The 19,014-nt window shown below is 59.6% G+C and overlaps 1 protein-coding gene across 2 annotated transcripts in view; it reads right to left on the bottom strand.

Annotated features, from left to right (window-relative positions):
- Positions 1-19,014, bottom strand: part of KCNIP3 (potassium voltage-gated channel interacting protein 3) — a 90,127-nt gene that overhangs the window by 63,113 nt on the left and 8,000 nt on the right. For both annotated transcript variants that reach the window (XM_008007946.3, XM_073023175.1), the window contains exon 2: positions 14,827-14,992. In XM_008007946.3, the coding sequence (XP_008006137.2) occupies positions 14,827-14,992 (166 nt within the window). The remainder of the gene's footprint in view (positions 1-14,826; positions 14,993-19,014) is intronic.

The raw sequence follows: 19,014 nt of genomic DNA, 5'->3' as shown, positions 1-19,014 counted from the left end.
CTTTTTGCATTTCCTCCCAAATTGGAAGAGGCCATAAAACTGTCTTTTGTTTTGTTTTGTTTAGTTTTGCTTTGTTTTTGAGACGGAGACTCACTCTGTCGCCCAGGCTGGAGTGCAGTGGTGCCATCTCAGCTCATTGCAACCTCCATCTCCCGGGTTCAAGCCGTTCTTCTGCCTCCGCCTCCCGAGTAGCTGGGACTACAGGCGTCTGCCACCAGGCCCGGCTAATTTTTGTATTTTTAGTAGAGGCGGGGTTTCACCATATTGGCCAGGCTGGTCTCGATCTCCTGACCTTGTGATACGCCCACCTCGGCCTCCCAAAGTGCTGGGATTACAGGTGTGAGCCACCGCACTCGGCCAAAACTGTCATTTTTTTTTTTTTTTTGCAAAGCAAGGGCATGAAAAAATTGTTTTTAAAAAACAATCTCACGTTATTAAGAAAAACTACTCGGCATTATTTCAAACAAGAATGAAACCTGAGTCTGCAACAGGGAATCCGTTTAGTTCGCTGACCAAGTCAGCCCATGGCCCATCTCTCCTCATTCCCCGCAGAGGCCCCGCCAGCCCACGGAGGGGAGGCGAGGAGCCGCGGTCTATCTGCGTGATGGGGAGTCCAAGGCAGTGGCCACGGGCTCCCTCAGCCTCCACCGCCCCGTCAGGTGCAGGCCCCGAAGTCAGGAGCCCCGCACGTGGCCCTGGCAGCCCTCCCCTCGCCTGCCCGCAGGAGCTGGCCCCTCGTCCATACAGGAGGACAGGTCTTCCTAGATGATGTCTCAAAACCACTGCCTCTGGGGTGACAAGGGACGAGGCCACGGCCACCCCAAGGCCTGCGGGGACATAGGGACCAGGGCAGAGGCTGCTGGGGAGAGGGTCCCAGCTTGTCCGGGGCTTAGCTCAGGGCATTGGGAGCCAGGACACATCCCGGAAGACAGGTGGCATCCCAGGGATGCCAGATCCTGGTGTCTTTAAGCCCCAACGTTGTGACAGGTGGGAACAGAAAACGCAGCAGAGCCGGTGACCTGAAGGAGTGAAGTGGTCCGGGAGGCGGACGCGTTGGCACCTGCTGCCCCTGGTGGAAGAGGACGGAACGCCTGCAGAGAGCGCTCCTGCGCCGGCCGGGAGGGGCCCTTTCCCAGAGGGGTGGCCAGGCCTGCAGGCTCCAGCCTGGGCGATACCGCCGCGGAGCCCTGGGCACCCACTGCCCTCTCTGCCACCGCAGTTCTGCCTTTTCCTTGGTCGCCCCAAGCACACACAGACGTTCCCTCCCACCTTCCTCTAAAGCTGCTCCCGTCTCCTCTCCCCACCTTCCGAAAAAACTCCCAACCTCCTGCACCCCAGAGGGCAGGGATGTGGGTCCCACATGCACAGCATACGGGGGAGGGGCCTGGCGCTAGGAAGGTGGCCATGGGGCCAACGGGCCCTGTGCCTGGGCAGGTAGTTCTGCACTTTTCTGGAGGCTGCCCCCTCCACCTCACCAGTCAGCTCGTCCTTCTGCTGACCCTCCTATAGAGTTCCTGCCCACCCCCCTCCTACATGTTCTATTTGGCCATTTGGAGGCAGGCAATGGGAGAGGTTGGGTGGGTGGAGGCCAGAGCGAGGGCCGGGACCACAGCAGCCCGTTCTTCCTGGAGAATCCCAGATTCCTGGGTAAAGAAGAGCATTGACCTGCTCGCAGTGGCTCTTAACGAACTCTGCCTCATCCGCAAGGCCTTGGGGAAGCGTTTGAGAAGTGCTCTGAGCGGAGGGGCACAGGGCCTCATAGCACCGGAAGCGCCAGGGAGAGCTGCCAAGGGCCGGGGCTGGCTGGTGTTTTGAAGGCAGGCCCCGTCCCACGAGCAGAAGCCACAAGCACACCCCAGGCTTGCTGGCCCCTGTGCCTGGATAAGCGGGGAGGGGAGAAATCACGGGAGAGACATCTGATCCTAGACCTTGAAAATCCTTCTCTCCATCCTTCACTTCACAGACAAGGAAACCGAGGCCCCACCCATGGCCTTGAAACCAGTCCCACTATCACCAGCCCTGCCCTTGTGGCCAGGGACAGCCCTGCCTTGGCCCTTTATGGACACTGATCGACTCCTTAAAACCACTCTCCATTATGCCCATTTGATGGATGAGGAGACTGAGATGCGTAGAGACCCAGCAGCTTGCCCAAGGTCACAGCAGGGTGGGGAGGGCAGCAGGCTGTCCCGGGGGGACAGGGCTTTTCACATGCCTCTGACAACAACCTCCACTGTGACCTCATCCTTTTTTTTTTTTTTTTGAGGCAGGATCTCACTCTGTTACCCAGGCTGGAGTGCAGTGGCACAAACACAGCTCACTGCAGCCTTGACCTCCTGGGTTCAAGCGATCTGTCCATCCATGCTCCCAGCAAGTAGCTAGGACCACAGGGGTGTGTCACCGTGTCCGACTAATTTTTGTATTTTTTGTAGAGATGGGATCTCACTGTGTGCCCAAGCCGGTCTCGAACTCCTGGGCTCAAGCAATCTGCCCACCTCGGCCTCCCAAAGTGCTGGGATTTACAGGCATGAGCCACCAGGCCCTGCCAACCTCATTATTCTTATGGCCATTTTGCAGATGAGGAAACTGAGGCTCAGAGAGGTTAGAAGCAATTTGCTTCACACAGAGCTATGAGCGGCAGAGATGAGATGCTTAAGAGTCGTGGCACTGTGGCCTGAGGAGCACTGAGTGCCCGTTGAGGTCCCGCCAGGTACTATCTAGCATGGCGGTCGGGGCATCTGACTCTTGGAGAGGCAGAACTAAGGGCTCCGACGTCTTCCAGGCCTGTAACACGGATAAGATGCCGTGGTTTCCTCCTCCCTGCGGCAGAGAAGACAAGCCTGCAGGCAGTGGCCTCACTCACCCAGGTCTTTCTGTTTCACGTCCCGTCTGTGTAACTGAGCAGTCCTGTCTCTGTCTGCCTTTTGTTCCCACCCTCTAAAGAGCCCCGTGTTCGTCTCCTTGTTAAGGAGTTCCACAGAACCTTGACACGCACTCCGTGTCTATTTGCAGAATGGCATTTTAGTGCGTCAGAATGACGCTTTGTCAATTCAAGCCAGATGTGCCCCATTTTGTGTGTAACCTCTAGTCTCTGCTGCCTCCGTCGGGTGCCCCAGCCCCAGCCCTGACCCCCCTTCTTCCATTGCACCCTAGCTTTGTCTCTGGGGCTCCATCGGGGGCACCTGCCCTGTGATAGGGTGAGTGGCCCAGAGCACAGGGCTGGTGCTCTCTTGATGTGAATTCCGTGCTCGTATCTGGTATTAAATGTAACTTTTCCTGTTGAGTTTGAGAGAAGTCTCAACAGCCAGGAACAGTGCGAGAGATGCAGGACCAGCTCTGCAGGCCACACTAAGGTGCTGACCGGCTCCGTGACCCAACCCTTCACCCACTGAGGGTGGCGCACGGAAGGCTGGGGGGCTGGGGAGGAAAGGGCCTAGGCTTCCCTAGGCTGGGAGGACAGGGCTTAGGGAAGGCTGGAGGGGTGCAGAGGAGAGGCTGGGGGGTGGGGAGGACAGAGCTTAGGGAAGGCTGGGGTGGTGGGGAGGAGAGGCTGGGGGGTGGGGAGGACAGGGCTTAGGGAATGCTGGGTGGGTGTGGAGGAGAGGATGGGGGGTGGGGAGGACAGGGCTTAGGGAAGGCTGGGGGGGTGGGGAGGAGAGGCTGGGGGGGGTGGGGAGGAGAGGCTGGGGGTTGGGGAGGACAGGGCTTAGGGAAGGCTGGGGGGGTGGGGGGGAGAGGCTGGGGGGCGGGGAGGACAGGGATTAGGGAAGGTTGGGGGGGTGGGGAGGAGAGGCTGGGGAGCGGGGAGGTCATGGCTTAGGGAAGGCTGGGGGGATGGGGAGGAGAGGCTGGGGTGCGGGGAGGAGAGGCTAGGGGGGTGGGGAGGAGAGGATGGGGGGTGGGGAGGACAGGGCTTAGGGAAGGCTGTGGGGTGGGGAGGAGAGGCTAGGGGTAGGGGAGGAGAGGCTGGGGGGTGGGGAGGACAGGGCTTAGGGAAGGCTGGGTGGGCGGGGAGGAGAGGCTGGGGGGCGGGGAGGAGAGGGCTTAGGGAAGGCTGGGTGGGGTGCTGCGGTTTTTCCTTCTCCCACCCTGGGGGGCTTCAGTCCCCTCCTCCCTCCAATTCAGGGACTTCTGAGAAGCCCGTGGTGATCTGAATGTGCCCCTGGAGTCTGGGGGATGCGGGGCCAGTTGGGTTTGATCTAACCCTGGAGGAGGTCGGGTGGTGACTGGCTACACTGGCTGGCGGCTGCCAAGGTGAGGACAGTGAACTGGGCACCCACCCAGAGGCCATCATGGAGCCGGAGGAGATGCTCCTGGGAAATCCGTCTTCAAAGTCCCAACCTCCCCACAAGAAGGACCACTGGAGAGGGGCAGGCTCAGCACCTGGGAGACAGGCCGAGGGGTGGCAGGGGCCGCTGAGGGGTGGCGACCTTGGGCAGGCCTGGGAAGGGCGTAGAGACTCCGGGACCCGCCCACAGCGCACCACACCCTGCCTCCTCCTCCCCAACCCGCCAGGCTGCCGTGAGTGGCAGGAGGGAGTCCCGAAGCAAAGGAGGGTGCTGGGTTGGAAGGGATTCCCTGAGTACTTGCTGACGCCTGAAAAGCGACCACAGGATCTGCAGAAAATTGAATGCAAATGGCAGGGAAGAGCGGCGGCCCCAGCAAGTGGACCGAGGGTCAGAGGCTGCAGCGCCTCAGGCTCCCTCCACGTCGTTCCACACCCTGGCAGCAGGCAGTGCTGTTTTCAGTGGCACCCACCTCGTTCTCCACTGCACCTCTGGGTCCACACCCAGCCAGCTCTCAGCCTCCTCACCCCGGCTCCCAAAGAGCACCTCCCCAGCTTGCTGAGGATCCCAGAACCGGCATCACCAGAGCTGGGAGGAGCTCAGAGGACGACCAGCAAGCCCCAGCTCTCGGTGCCGGGAGAGGCACCTGGGGCCCCGGGCAGAGGCTCACCCGCTGCTCTTGCCCTCCCTCCCTTGTTCTGAGCTGGGGCTCAGTGACCACCTTGGGAACAGCCCTCCTGGCCTCCTAATCCGGTACGAGGCTTATGTCTCACTCTCCTCAAGGAAGACAAGGAACATGGACTGAGACAGATGGTGTCGCGGAGGGAGCCAGAGGGAGCACCAGGAGCCCGAGCGCCTGTGAGGCAGGACAAAGGCATGACACAAGCACCGGAGGTCTCGGCAATACAGACTCTTGCTTATGGCAACACCATGGCCATAAACCGGCCCTCTGGGTCACCCAGTGGAGGAGGCACTGTCACTCTAACCCCCAGCGAAGATGAGGAGCCAGGCCAAGGGCGGGCAGGAGGGATGCTCGGGGTCACTAGCCAGGAGGAGCGAGGAGGAGCGCCCAGCTCGGAGGCTCGTGCCCAGTGACTCAGTGACCCCGGGCACATTCCTCTCCCCCGGGCCTGGCCCGCTGGTGTCTCACCTCACACAGAAGCAGCCCAGGGTCCACTATCTTCAAAGTTCCTCCTTCCCCACAAAAACTTCCTGAGGAAGGGAAGACTCAGGAGCCTGAGGCGCTGCGAAGGGACAGCACACGTAGCCACAGAATTCCCCTGTCTTGAAAAACTGGAAGGCCCAGGAGCCTGGGGCTCTCCGGGTCCCTACCCAGAGCCACCCGACTTGCCACCTGGGGTTAGACTGAGCCCCCCGCTCCACACAGCCTCTGCACGGCAGGGTCCGCCTTCGTCCTGCAGACTCTGTGCTATCTACCGCTCTCCACGCCTCTGTTATGCTTCCGGTTTGGGGATGCGTGAGTGTGTGCTCCGTCTTACGTTTGCATGCTTCTCAAAATGTCATGCATGAATTCGACAGGTATTTCGTGTGCCAGGCTCTGTGCGAGGCACTCAGGACAAGGCAGGGACAACAGGGGCGGACGAGCCCCTCGTCCCTGGAGCGGCTGTGGCAGCCCAGCCCTGCCGGCGACTGCAGGGGACCTCTCAGTGTGGAGCAGCATCTTCTGGCAGCATAGGCAGCTGGCAGCACCAGCTCCTGGGATGTACATGTCACATGTCTACGCCAGCTCATCTTTGTTTTAGGGACTTGATTTTATCTCTCTTTGGAAATCACTTGACTTCTTTAGCCTGCTTTCCTCTATGTCCCCACAGCCTTGCTCAGCACTCCAAGCGGCTGATGGTCACTCCTTTCAGGATCGGAAGCTCCTGATATCAACCCTTCCCCCGTGTCCTTCCCAGCAAATGCCAGGTCCCCCCATGCAGGACACCACCCCTGTGCCTGCCTCGTGGTCCCCAAGGCCGAGCCTTGGTCTTGGTCCTGCTCGGCCCCGGGCACAGGCCGAGGAGGTAGAGCCGAAGCCAGGAGTGGGACTGGCTGGCTGTGGATCACCCGCCTCCGGGGCTTCCCATGGGCCTGGGCCCACAAGCGCAGACTCGGGGAGCCCCCTACATCCCTGCCAAGGCCTCCAGGTTGCTTGGGTTTCATAGGTTTGGGGAGGTGGCTGTCATTAATTGAGACTTTCTATATTGAGGTCTCAATACACACTTGCCCATTTTTGTTAATCCTCATCACTGACACCACTTCTGCCTTTGATGGAAGAAGAGACAGTCTCCAGTGAGGAGGGCCTGGGCAGTGGAGTCGGTGTGCACAGGAGGGCTGGCCTGAGAGCCGCCCCACTCCCTCCCAGCCCAGGCTGGGCCTGAGTCTGTGTACCCCACGGAGAAGCCGGCCCCTCCCCATCTGCTCTCCCTGAGCCCAGGAGTTGGGGATCCCAGGCTTGGCATTCACTGTCCCGTTGGCTGCAGAGGCTGCAGTTCTTTGTGGTCCTGCTCCCAGGGCCACTGCCCACCCCTGCCCCCGTCACCTCCAGACAAGGCAGGCCCCGTCCTCGGCCCAAAGCTGCCCCTTCTGCAGCCCTGTCCCAGCCCCACCAAAGCAGCCCTCACCTCGAGCCAGGTTCCCAGAGATGAAGCGGAAGACGACGCTGATGGTGCCTGCAAGGTGCTTCCCACAGCCATGCTGGCACTCCTGGAGCCTTGGGCCAGGGCTGCACCCTGTCATCCTTAGGCGTGGCTTGATCCACCCGGCTCCTGCCCTCAGCTCTGCCCTGCCTGCCACTGTGCAGGTGGTGCCCTCACAAGCCTGCTCCCCAACCTCCTCTGCCAGCCTCTCCTCAGCCTGACACTCAGCACCTTTCTTTCTCCAGGACTCCCTTCTCCTGGTCTGTCTGTCTGTCTCTATCTCTCAAACGCAGTGTCTCTCCTCCTGGTCTCAGCTTGTTCCCAGTGTCTTGGGCTCTCCGGGCCTGTCCTTCTCTCCTCTACTCTCTGTCCCTGCCTCTGGCTCTCCCAGCCTTTCCAGGGACTGCCTGCCCTTCAGCCCAGAGCCCCAGGGCAGCCAGTGCGCACTCAGCCCCCCTGCCTTGGGTCGGCCTCCTCAAGTAGCCCCTGCCCCTGCCCCTGCCCCAGGGCTGCCCCTTCACCTGGTGCCTGGCCTCAGCCTCCATGCCCCCGGAGCTCACTGTTCCTGGAGGCAGAAGGGCCCCTGCGGCTTCTTGGGCTGGGAGGTGTGAGGATGGGGCATCGCTCCTGAGCGCCCAGCACCAACTGAGGAGGTGACGCTGGTGTGATTATCAGCTGAGGCTGTGATCTCACTGCAGAGGGGCCTCACGCAGGCTCCAGGGCTTCTCCGCAGCCAGAAAGGGAGCAGCTTGCGCCCACTCAGTCCCTGCCTAGGAGGCTCGGGGCCAGGGGCCCTGAGCAGAACGGGGGCAGAGGTAGGGCCCTAGCCTTAGGCTGTCTCTTGACCTCTGACTTCCATCCACCGGCCTCATCCCTCAGCCCTGCTGTGCCTCTCTAAAGTGCAGAAGGGGAAGTGGGAAGGGGTTCCGCTGCTGAGAAGAAGGGAGAGCCGAATTCATGACTGGAGCTGATCAACCCCTTGCCCTCCATGTTTTTGAGCACCTAGCAATAAATAAAAGCAATTACAGCCAGGCAGCTCGCTAAGGTCTTTCCGGATGCCAGTGAGTGCCTTCAGTCATCAAAACAACCCTGCAAGCTCCATGTGGCTGAGAATGCTAGTTCTGTATTCATTCTTTCTGAGTTTCACCAACAGGGTTCAGATGCTGTCGGAGATGGAAACGCGCCCAGCTGAGAATTCCACCATTCCCCTGCCTTCCTCGCAGCCAGGGCAGCTTAGCTCCGGCCAGTGGGATGGAAGCATCTGTCTTCCAGAGACTTCTGTGAGTGCTGCCTTCCTGCCATGGGGACCACCACTCTCCCCTTCCACCTGGTTCTCCTTCTTGTTGCCTGAAATGAGGCTGTGTGGGTTGCAAAGCAACCACCTTGCCACAGTGAGGGAAACGGTAGAAGAACCAAAGACATTGACACTGACGTCCCCCAGCTGCCAAACTAGCTCCAGCCACTGCCTTGCCCCTTGTTTCCCATGTAGGAGCTGATGCACCTGTCTCGACCAAGCCACAGTTACTTGGGGTTTCTGTTACACGCAAGTTCAGGCAAGCCAAGGGATCCCTTGCAGAGGGAAAGACAAGCTGCTGCGCCTCGCACGCCCGCCCATAAAGGAAGGTGCAGTGCCCGGCGGGCCTCCTGTGCACTGCGGTTAAATGTGCCGCTCAGAGGCTGTGCCGCAGGTGCAGGCCAAGCACAAGCAGCGCTGCCCCTTGGGCCTAATGACCCAGCACATTTAATGACACACGATGAGTCTAAGGCAAGTTGGGAGGCTCTGCGGGGCCATGGCAGGCCCCCAGAGGGGAAATCTGTGGTCTGTTGGGTTTTGAGCAATGCCAAAGATCTTTCCTGTTGGCATTCAGCTAACTGCCCACTGCTGGGCTGCTGTGGGGGTGGACCGCCTGATGGTGGGAGAGACAGAGACAGACCCACCAGGTGGCCATGAACCCCGAACCGCCCACCAGGAGCCAAGTATCAACCTCTCGCCCAGCCCCACTGGTATCTGCATGTGCACACAGTGCTCTGTCGTCATGCCCAGGTGCCGTGGACGGGGCCCGAGGCAGGGCGGGTCTGGAGGGCGCAGACAGGCTGTACCTGTGGGGGCTGTGACTCCCACTGTGCCTGCTGCACTGTTACTTTCCCCACAGCCCGCCCGCCACGGTCTCCAAGGCCGTCTGAGGAGGAAAAACATTCAGAGGTGACTTATAGATAGAGCTGCAAGAAATGTTGGCACCAACTCTAGGTGACACTGAGGCCCACCTAGGGGAAGGACGTGGAGAAGGGACATCTTCCTGGTACGTGTGTTGCCCACGTTGTCTGAAGAAGAGAGGGCCCGAGGCACAGGTTTACATTGATCATGGATGGCTGTTAACCATTAGTTCAGGGGTCAGGGAGGTGGAGGGGCAGGGTCGGGGGAGTGAGGGCTGGGAGGCCTGGGGAGGAACCACCCAGAGTGGGACAGCAAGTGCTTCACAGGTGCCCTCCGAGGGAGGCTAGGGCCGAGGAGACGCTGGACGATTGGACGATCAGGTGGGCCAGTGGTCCCCTCTGTGCACCTCACAGCCTCTGTTCCCGGCCCCTCTGGCGTTTGCTTGAGAACCAAACACCATGGGTTCAATGAAAGAACTTCTCCCTGGGCTGATCAGGCTGCAGCTGCTGTTCAGTGCCCAGCTGGCCACCAGGTGGCAGGTCAGCCGCTCTGCGTCCCTGCCATCACTCCGGGGCTCCCATTATCCTTGGGGGAGTGACGGTCACTCTGGGTGTGACCTTCCCTCTGGCCTGCCCTGGTGCTGCCAGCACCTCCCCCCATCACAGTGCCCCCGCGCCATAGATCCTGAGCAACAGACTCATTTCACCTTGGAGCAGAGCAGTGTGGTCAAAGGCCAGGGTTCACAGGCTCCTGTCCCCGTCTTGTGCCCACCCCAGAAGCAGCCGGCCTCACGGAACAGTGACGAGACCCACTGAAGACTGGCTCTGGCACCAGTTGTGGGTTCCAGGGCTGCCCTGTCCAGCGCTGGTGACCCTGCTGGATGTGCTGCCTCTCCCCGCGTCAGAAGAGCAAGCTCAGAGACCGGGAAAACACGCAAAGGCCCCTCCGTCATCCAGGCCCGCTCACCGCACCTCTGCTGCTCGTCTCCAATAGTCCAGGCTCTGGATTAGAGGCTTCAGATTCCCGTGGGAGAATGCGTTCCCTGCAGGAGGCGGCATGGGGTCTGCTGAACTGCAAGCGGGGACGGCCGCTTGGCCATGCTGGGTCCCTCACACCACTCAGACCAACTGGCATCAAGGGCCATCGGTCAGCGAATGACCCTGGTATCAAGGGGAGCAGGGAGGACTCTACCTCAAATCCAGTGAATTCTCCAGGGAGCCAGCAACACTGCCAGTTACAGTGATGGAAGTCAGTGGGGGCTTCTAGCAACCCCACTGAGGCAGGACCACCAACGACTCAGATCCCTCAGGAATGGGGGTTTGGATCACTCCACCCAGGACTCAGCCAAGGCCCTTGTGGTGGATTAAAGATGGCCACAGATGTCACACTACAACCCATGGAAAGGGATTAATAATAATTTTCAGAAACCCTTGACAATTTGCACCAATCTAACATCTCACTTTGATGTCATGTATCTCGATGCCTCATGATGTCAATTGTATCTTGTATCTTCAAATACACGAAAATTATGTTTATAGATCTTTATGTATTAGAGACAAGTTAATTCACCTTTTGTTCCCATACCTTTCTGCGACCCCTTTTTCCCAGGAGCACTGGTGGTGGTGATGATTTTACGTGGCGTTACCCTTGAACCCGGGGGAGAATGAGCGTCTCCCTGGGACGCACGGGCGGCTGAGGAGGATGTGGGTCTTCTCTCTGGGGGAGGGGTATGTGTGTGCGTGTGTGTGTGTGCATGTGTGTGTACATGTGCGTGTGTGTCTGCTCGTGTGTGTGGTCGTGTGTGTGCACGTGTGTGCGCACATGTGTGTGCTTTGTGTGTGTGCGTGTGGGTGCATGTGTGCATGTGTGTGCGTGTGTGTGCTGTGTGTGCATGTGTGCTTGTGTGTGCATGTATTGCATGTGTGTGCTTTGTGTGTGTGCACGTGTGTGGTTTGTGTGTGCGTGTGTGTGGTTGTGTGTGCATGTGTGTGCTTGTGTGTGTGTGCACGTGTGGTTTGTATGTGTGCATGGTGTGCATGTGTGTGCTTGTGTGTGTATGTGCTTGTATGTGCGCATGTGTGGTTTGTGTGTGCATTTATGTGTGTGCGTGTGTGTGGTTGTGTGTGCATGTGTGTGTGCTGTGTGTGTGCTTGTGTGTGTGCATATATGTGTGTGCGCGTGTGTGTATGTGTGTGTGCATGTGTTCGCTTGTGTGTGTGCGTGTGTGTGTGTATGAGAAATGGCTGCACCGTGTCATACAGAAGGGTGCAGCAGCTGCTAGAGCGTTCCTGCCAGAGTGGTCCAGGATGCCAGGCATCTCCCAAGGCGGTAGGTGGGGCCCTGGCTTCATCCCATTCAGACCTCGTTCTCTGGTTCTCCAGAGTTTCTGTGAACTTCCTGAGGCTTGGAGCAGACGCCTCCTCTTAAACCCGCCTGCCCGGTTTCAGCTGTCTGCAGCCGGGACCCCAGGTTATTTGTGGGTGACATTATTATTCCAGTTGAAGAAACCCAAGTCCCACAGCCCTTGTGGGCACCAGGCTTGAGAAACGGGTCTGTCCAGTGTGGCACTGGCCATGCCTCTGGAGAGGCGTCCTGCAGGGAGGGACTTCAGATGCGGGGGAGACACACAGGGCAGGCCAGAGTCCCAGCTTTCGGATAATGGAGGAGGGTCCAAGGAGCTTGTAGGCTGAGGATCAGGGGCATCTCCTGGGTAGAGTGGGGCCAGGCTGCCTGTGCTCTGAGTCTCCTGGGCTCCCCTCTTAGAGGCCCCGCTGTTGGCCACCTCCTGACTCCATCCTGGGATCTTCACACCCAGGAGGGGCCACTCAGGGCCCAGCCACAGATGCTCCAGCCCTTGCCCAGTGTCTCCAGGCCCCTGGTTCCTGCCCACTCTTTGCCTACATTCTACCTCGCCCAAGCTGGATCTTGGCTTTCACTCCCAGCTGTTCCCGACTTGTGTCTCTGGCCTCACTTCTGCCAAATGGAAAAACCCCAGCACAAGGGCACAGTATCTGGGCTGCCCGCCTCCCCCAGGACCCCAAGGCTCAGGACACCGTGCGGGGCCTCGCAGAGCATGCTGCGGGGCTACACTGAATGGGCCCCATTGTTCTTTGCACCCAGAGCCTGTGCAGGCTCCCACAGAGCGGGGATGCCTTGTCCGCACACGGCGCAGCACTTCACACGCGCACAAAGCCCCCGGTGTGACCACACCAGCCCGCCCTCCTTGCAGGACACACGCGGCACATGTTGGGACTGAAGACAGGAGACCCAGGAGCTATGGCCAAGGGAGACAAAGGTCACATCGGAGTCCTGGCTCCTCCATCTGTGAGGTCCCTGGGCTCCCTCCTCCCTCAGCTCCCACCAAAGACGCTCGTCAGGTGGGCACCGTGGAGCTCGGGGCCTGAGCTCCCCCCCGCCCCAACCCCCGCTTCTTGTGCCACCTGCTGAGTCATGTGACCTCCCCGAGCTGCCGTGGACGCTTTGGCACATCAGGAAGATGAGCTTCACACTGCTCCCTTGCACAATCAAACAGGCTCTTGGACGTGTCACTCACATCTGCTCCCAGTGTCTGCACAAGGTCCGGTAAACGCATCCACGCGGGGGAGCGAACCCATCGCTGGTGCCCTGGCCCTGTCGCCTGTGTGTCTTTGACAAGCTGTTCGGCAAACGTGTCCTGACAGCTGAGTCTGGAAAGGCCCTGCCCTCCAGGAAGCTGCCCTGAGGTAAGGTGGGGCATGCTGGGGTGGTCCCCCCCAGCCCTGACTTGAACACGCCAAGCCAGCCCCTGTCTCGCCTTCCTCCCCATCCACCTCACTCAGAACAGCTGCTGCTGTCACGGGTGTGCAGAAAGCTTTGGCAAAGGGTGCACACCAGCCCCAGACCGTCCCGAGCCACCTCTGCCCGCCAGAGACAGAGACGGGAGGATGAGGCGGAGCATCTGCAGGACCTGAGGGATAGAGGGAGGTTCCACTTCAGCACCCCTTAAATACTCATTGCCACCAAGAAAACCCCGGAAGACTGAAGTGGAGGAAATATGAGTCTCACACGACATGAAGCTGTGCCTGTCAGCTTGGACCTGAGCCCCCAGCACATGCAACGGCCACCGTGCTCTCGTCCCCACCCTAAGGGAGAACAGATGCATTTTCATTCTGATGCAGAACAGACAGTGCTCTGAAGGTGGTTCTTCCCGGTCGAGCTATGTGCATGTGCTTCTAGTCAACTCATCAAGTTTCTGCCACCTGTAAAACCTACCACCCCCATCCCCGGGAAGTTGGGGTGCACGTGGACCTCACCCGTGCCTTCACAAGTGCCAGTGCTTCCATGGAAAGGGGATGGGAACAAGTGTCAGCCAAGGTGACAGCCTCATAGATGGGTAGGGGCTCTGTAGGGAAGCAGAGGTGGTGGTGGCAAAAGGGAGGGGGCTGGAATCGTGCTGGGAGCACCATGGAGTGGTGTTTGTGGGTAAAGGACGGCGGGGATCTGGTGCGTAGCAGCCAGTCCCTTTGTGCACAGGTGTGGACCTCTGGCTGTGGCTGTCAGCCACTCTGCCTGATGTTTGCCCAGACCCCTCAGGTGATCACCTCTATGCATGACCCTCATCAAGCCTGGGAGGCTGGGACCCCTATTGTGCCCATTCCCTGGTCAGGGGACCAAGGTTTCCTGGAAATCACACAGCTAGAGAGGGTCCAAGACAGCAAACCAGATGCAGCTGTCAAAGGCAAGTCTGCATCTTTACCTTAAAGTCAGAGGCAGACTCATACGCACCATGCTCACCTGTGTGATCCCGTGAGTGTGCACGGTGTGTGTGCACCTGCATGAGTGTGCGTGGTGTGTGTGCGCCTGCATGAGTGTGCGTGTTGTGTGTGCGCCTGCATGAGTGTGTGTGGTGTGTGTGCCTGCATGAGTGTGCGTGGTGTGTGTGTGCCTGCATGAGTGTGCACGGTGTGTGTGTGCCTGCATGAGTGTGCGTGGTGCATGTGTGCCTGCATGTGGTGTGTGTGTATGTGAGTATGCAAGTGTGTATGGTATGGCTACCTATGTCTATGGTGAGTGTGCAAGCTCATGTGTGGTAGAGGCACCGGCGTGTGTGCACAGGTGTGAGTGGGAGGTGTCTGCGTGTGTGTGTGAGATCGTGGCCCTGTCACACCCGGCAAGCACCAAATATCACCCACGGCGAGCCCAGGGCAGTGATTCCTGCCAGTTCTCTAGTTAACACACCAGAACGCAGGCCAAGACAAAGAACCAGCACCAATCCTTGGGGTGCACTGAACAGGACCAAGGAGGGGCTGAGGGCTGGACCTCCTGATCACCAGGCACTGCACACATTATTTCCCTTCTTCAAATGTGCCCTGTGGACAGGTTCCAGCCTGCCTTCTCACGGAGGGCTTAGAAAGGATGAAGGAGGTACCCCGGCTTACTCAGGGCGTGAGCAGTGGGCAGGGTGGAGCCTGGTGTGTCGGACTCTGCAGCCCGGCTCTGTCTTCCTAGCCAACTGGAAAACCCCAGTGTGGTCCCAGCTCTCTGTACCCATGCTCTGTGGGTCCCACTGGGAGCTCAGTGGCCTGTGTGAAGCAGGCACTCAGTGAATGGGGAAGGGTGTGAGTGAATGAAAACACACCTTCGATAGAGACAGGGGCGGTGTGGCCCAGGCTGGGGTCCCAGGCTGGCCTTTGAGCCCTCAGAAAGGACAGTGCTCAGAACAGATCTCCCCACCCCCACCCTTGACCACAGCCCATCCTGGCCCTACCTGAACCCTGTGGGGCTGTGCTGGACAGGATCCACTTGACCAGGCAGCATCGCATCAAAGCCTGGCGGCTGAGCCTTGGCCTCTGCCACTTGACACCCTCCTTCTTGCTAAGTGGCGTGTGCCCGAGGTCCCCCAGGAGGCTGCCGTCCGATGCCTTTGTCACCTCCTGCAGTAGGAACAGGCAGAGCAGCCCTGAGCCCCTGCTCAGAAGGAGGACCCCTAGAGGGTCCCCAGCTGCCCTGATATCCTAGGTGAGGCCAGCCTGAACACTACCAAGGGTTCTCCTTCCAGGGCTGCACGCCTAGTGCGGGCAGGTTCCTTTCACTCTACAACCTGGCTGTGGTGTAAGACGAGACCCCTGGAAGCAGGGAGGACAGGGGTGCAGGTAGGGGTTGTCAGCAGTGATCCCAGACTTGCTCATTGGGTTCCCCCTTGGCACAGGCCAGGTTGCCAGAGCTGGGCGGCCCCTTAGAAATCACAGTCCCAATCCCTCGCCTGCCTGAAGACCAGAGAGGCAAGTGGATCAGTACAGGGTCACACAGCCAGGTCCAGCTCCCTCACTCCCCAAGCAGGGTCACTGCTCTGCCTGAGTTTTCATGTTGAGGCAAAGCTGAGAGTGAATGAAAGGCTAGGTGGTGACCCCAGGAGGGCTGCGCTGATGGAACCCACCACTGAGGCTGGCAGGGATCTGAAGAAACGGCTCCAGCTATGGACGGGAGAGTGTTGGGAGGAGCAAGCCGTGAGTGGTCATTAAGAGGCTGTGGACCAGCCGGCGCGGTGGTTCGCGCCTGTAATCCTAGCACTTTAGGAGGCCGAGGTGGGTGGATCACCTGAGGTCAGGAGTTCAAGACCGGCCTGGCCAGCATGATGAAACTCTGTCTCTACTAAAAATACAAGAATTAGCCAGACGTGGTGGCGTGCGCCTGTAATCCCAGCTACTCAGGAGAGGCAGGAGAATTGCTTGAACCCAGGAGATGGAAGTTACAGTGAGCCGAGATCGTGCCTCTGCATTCCTGCCTGGCCAACAGAGCCAGACTCTGTCTCAAAAAAAAAAAAAAAAAAAAAAAAGAGGCAGCGGGCCATGAGCCTGAGTCAGTGTGGATAGGAAAAGAACGGCCTGGGGTCATGGTGGAGGCCCCAGGGCGGCAAGATTTGCACTCCTACCACGTATTTCAGGTCCCCCAATCCTGACATCCGAACTGCCCATCATGCTCAGTTCCCATGCTGGCGGCTGGCCCGTGAGGCCCGGAGGAAGGAGGTGCATGGCAGGCTGGCTACCACTGGCCACACCTCTGTGCACCTGCTGGGTCTAGTTTGCTGCCTTTGGCTGTCCCTTCCTGCTAGGGGTGGCAGGGGGACAGGTGTGGCCCGGCCAATTGGACATGCCCATTCTGTCCGTGACACACTGCCTGAGCTCCAGCTGTGGCACCGGCGCCACCCCCATATGCACATGGGTTCTGAGCGGTTGGGCTCACTGGCCAGTGAAGAGGGTCACTCGGGGGTGGGTTGGCCGTGCCCTTCCCAGGTCACAGGGTCTCATGTGCTACCTTTGCGCAGTCCTGAAAAGTATTTGGTTGTTCAAAGTAAATAACAGATGGGCAGAGTTGTCAAGCAGCGTAGACAGACGCAGCCCCACAAGACAGCCCTGTGCTAGCTGTACTCTCAGGTGCAAGGGCCAGAGACTGACTCCGGCTGGTATGAACTGGGAGAATTGGCAGCAGGGAGCCCGGGCCAGTCACAGCCTGCAGGGAAGCACAGAGAGCCAGCCCCAGAAAGCAGGCGAGATCAGAGAACAGCACCGGACACCGGCCCTGGCCGTGCCCGTCCACACAGAGCCCAGTGACGGAGCTCTGCTGCTGCTGCAGAGGCTGGCCCCTCTCCTGAGGCCTGGGCCTGGGACCCCCACGGGTCTCTACACACTGCAGGCTGCAGTTGAGGGAGGACTCTCTGGGTACTTCACTGGCTCATGGTCCCCTGAGGCCCATCCACTTTTGGGATGGGCAGCCGGCCCACTGTTCAGTTTAGTGAAGTGGTCCCCTAGGCCGGGAGGTGTCCAGATCCCTTATCCTGGCTTTTGGGCCTTCCTCAGCTAGGTCCCAACTACCAGTCCTCCAGCTCACAGTCATCATCCACCCTTCCTCCGACACAGCCTTGGCAACAACCCCTGCACGTCCCTCCCCTTCTCCAAGGCTCACCAAGCAACAAGGGGGCTCAGTGGTGCCCAGAGCTGCAGCAAGAAGAGGCACTGACCATGCTGATGGAGCAGAAAGAGGGGGACAGCTGGGAGTGGACGGGTGCCTGGGGTGCTGAGGGAAGCTCCCTACATGCACATGCTATGCACGCACAGGTGTACACATGCTCACATGCACACGTGCACACACACATGCACACATACACATGCACACACGCACACACATGCACACACACATATGCACACATACACATGCACACACGCACACACAAGCACACATACACATGCACACACGCACACACATGCACACACACATATGCACACACGTACACATGCTCGTATGCACACGTGCACACACACACACACATACACACACACGTCCTGTCAGGCTGGGTCAGAGACGCGGCTTCTCCATTATTCAGGATCTTACTCAGAAGTCTTTATTTGGGTTAAGGAGGGGAGTAGGGGAGAAAGGGGCAGCGGGCGCTTCGTTACTTCACAAATTCTTTGCCACAGGCTCTGCACGGCGGGTGAGCAGAGGACATCAGAAGAAACTGAGGCAGCCTGGGAGCCCCTGGCAGGAGCTCTTTGCTGAGACCCCCAGCCCCGTCTGCAGCCCATCTCAGAACAGCACTGGCTTGGCGGGCAAGGCTGCTTCTCGGGGCCCAGGGTTAGTCCCAGGGATTCTGTCTTGAAGCCCCAGGCCCAGGTCCTTCGGGAGATCCCATGGGTGTCCTGGGTTCCAGCTCACAGGGCTCTGTCCTCCCAGGAAGGCTGGCTGAGCCCAAAGGGGAGGCTGAGCACCTCCCAAGTGGATGTTGACCGCTGAGCTGAAAGGAATCTCCTCACTACAACCCCCTGTGGTCGGTAACACAATCCCCGTTTTGCAGATGAGGAAACGATTTCCCTGAGTTTGGGACGTGCCAGGGCCACGCTATACGTATCATCTGATTCCAGGGTTCACAGGGGCTTGACCATGGGCTTTGCTGCTGACACTGTTTCTCGGCCTTGTCCCTGGGGCGCTCTTTGGAGCTGGATGTGTTCTGAAGCCCCTTAGGCACATCAACAGCCTTCCAAGAGTACCGCTGGGGAGTGCTGTGACGTCCTCCTGGGCGAGGGGGCCCCAGTGGAGAGAGTCTGGGTGGAGTAGTGGGGGGGTTCCAGGCCAGTCTCCTCCATCTGGCTGAGGGGCCAGAATCCCACCTGGGAACCCCATAAGGCAGGCCCATGATGGCCACCCACTGTGTGAGGCGGGCCTGGGACGGCCACCCCCTGTGTGAGGCGGGCCCGGGACGGCCACCCCTGCTTTGTGAGGCGGGCCGGGACGGCCACCCCGCTTTGTGAGGCGGGCCCGGGACGGCCACCCCGCTTTGTGAGGCGGGCCCGGGACGGCCACCCCCTGTGTGAGGTAGGCCTGGGACGGCCACCCTCTGTGTGAGTGTGAGGCAGGCGGTGGGTTCTGAGGAGAAGGGGGCGGGGAGGGCAGGGAGACCCCAGCAACCGAGCTTGGGAAGCACTGGGGCCCATCAGGCTGTCGGGGAGGCTGGAGGAGGGAGAGTGACCGGGTCATCCTCATGAATATTTGACACTTGTCTGTCTGGAAGAGGGTCTGACTGAGCTGTAAGGGAATGTTAAATAGCAGCGCAGGCACCCTCTGGCTGACTTGGGAGGCTCACAGCACAGAATGGGGGGTGTCCTCAGAGGCGGCCCCATGGCCCCTCACCCCACGGTGCCTTGGTGCTGGGAGAGAAGCTGGGGCAGTGATGAGATGGAACATGAATTAGATGCCCCAAGGCTGCTGGCAGCCCCAGAGCCTCCCTGCTAGGCCCTGACAGCCCCACCGTGCCCCTACAAGTCTGCTCCCACACCACCGCCTTGGCACCTGCTGCTCCCAGCATTGGATGCTTCTGCCCTGGGCGTTCAAGGCCTCACTCAGGGAGAGTCCCTGCCTGACTACCTAGGCCACCCTCCCCCGTGTGCCTCCATCTCAGCCCTTC

This window comes from Chlorocebus sabaeus, chromosome 14 (genome assembly GCF_047675955.1).
Source record: "Chlorocebus sabaeus isolate Y175 chromosome 14, mChlSab1.0.hap1, whole genome shotgun sequence".
NCBI classification, from domain to species: Eukaryota; Metazoa; Chordata; class Mammalia; order Primates; family Cercopithecidae; genus Chlorocebus; species Chlorocebus sabaeus.
The sequence above is the reverse complement of the archived record's forward strand: the minus strand, read 5'-3'. Positions and strand labels throughout refer to the sequence as shown.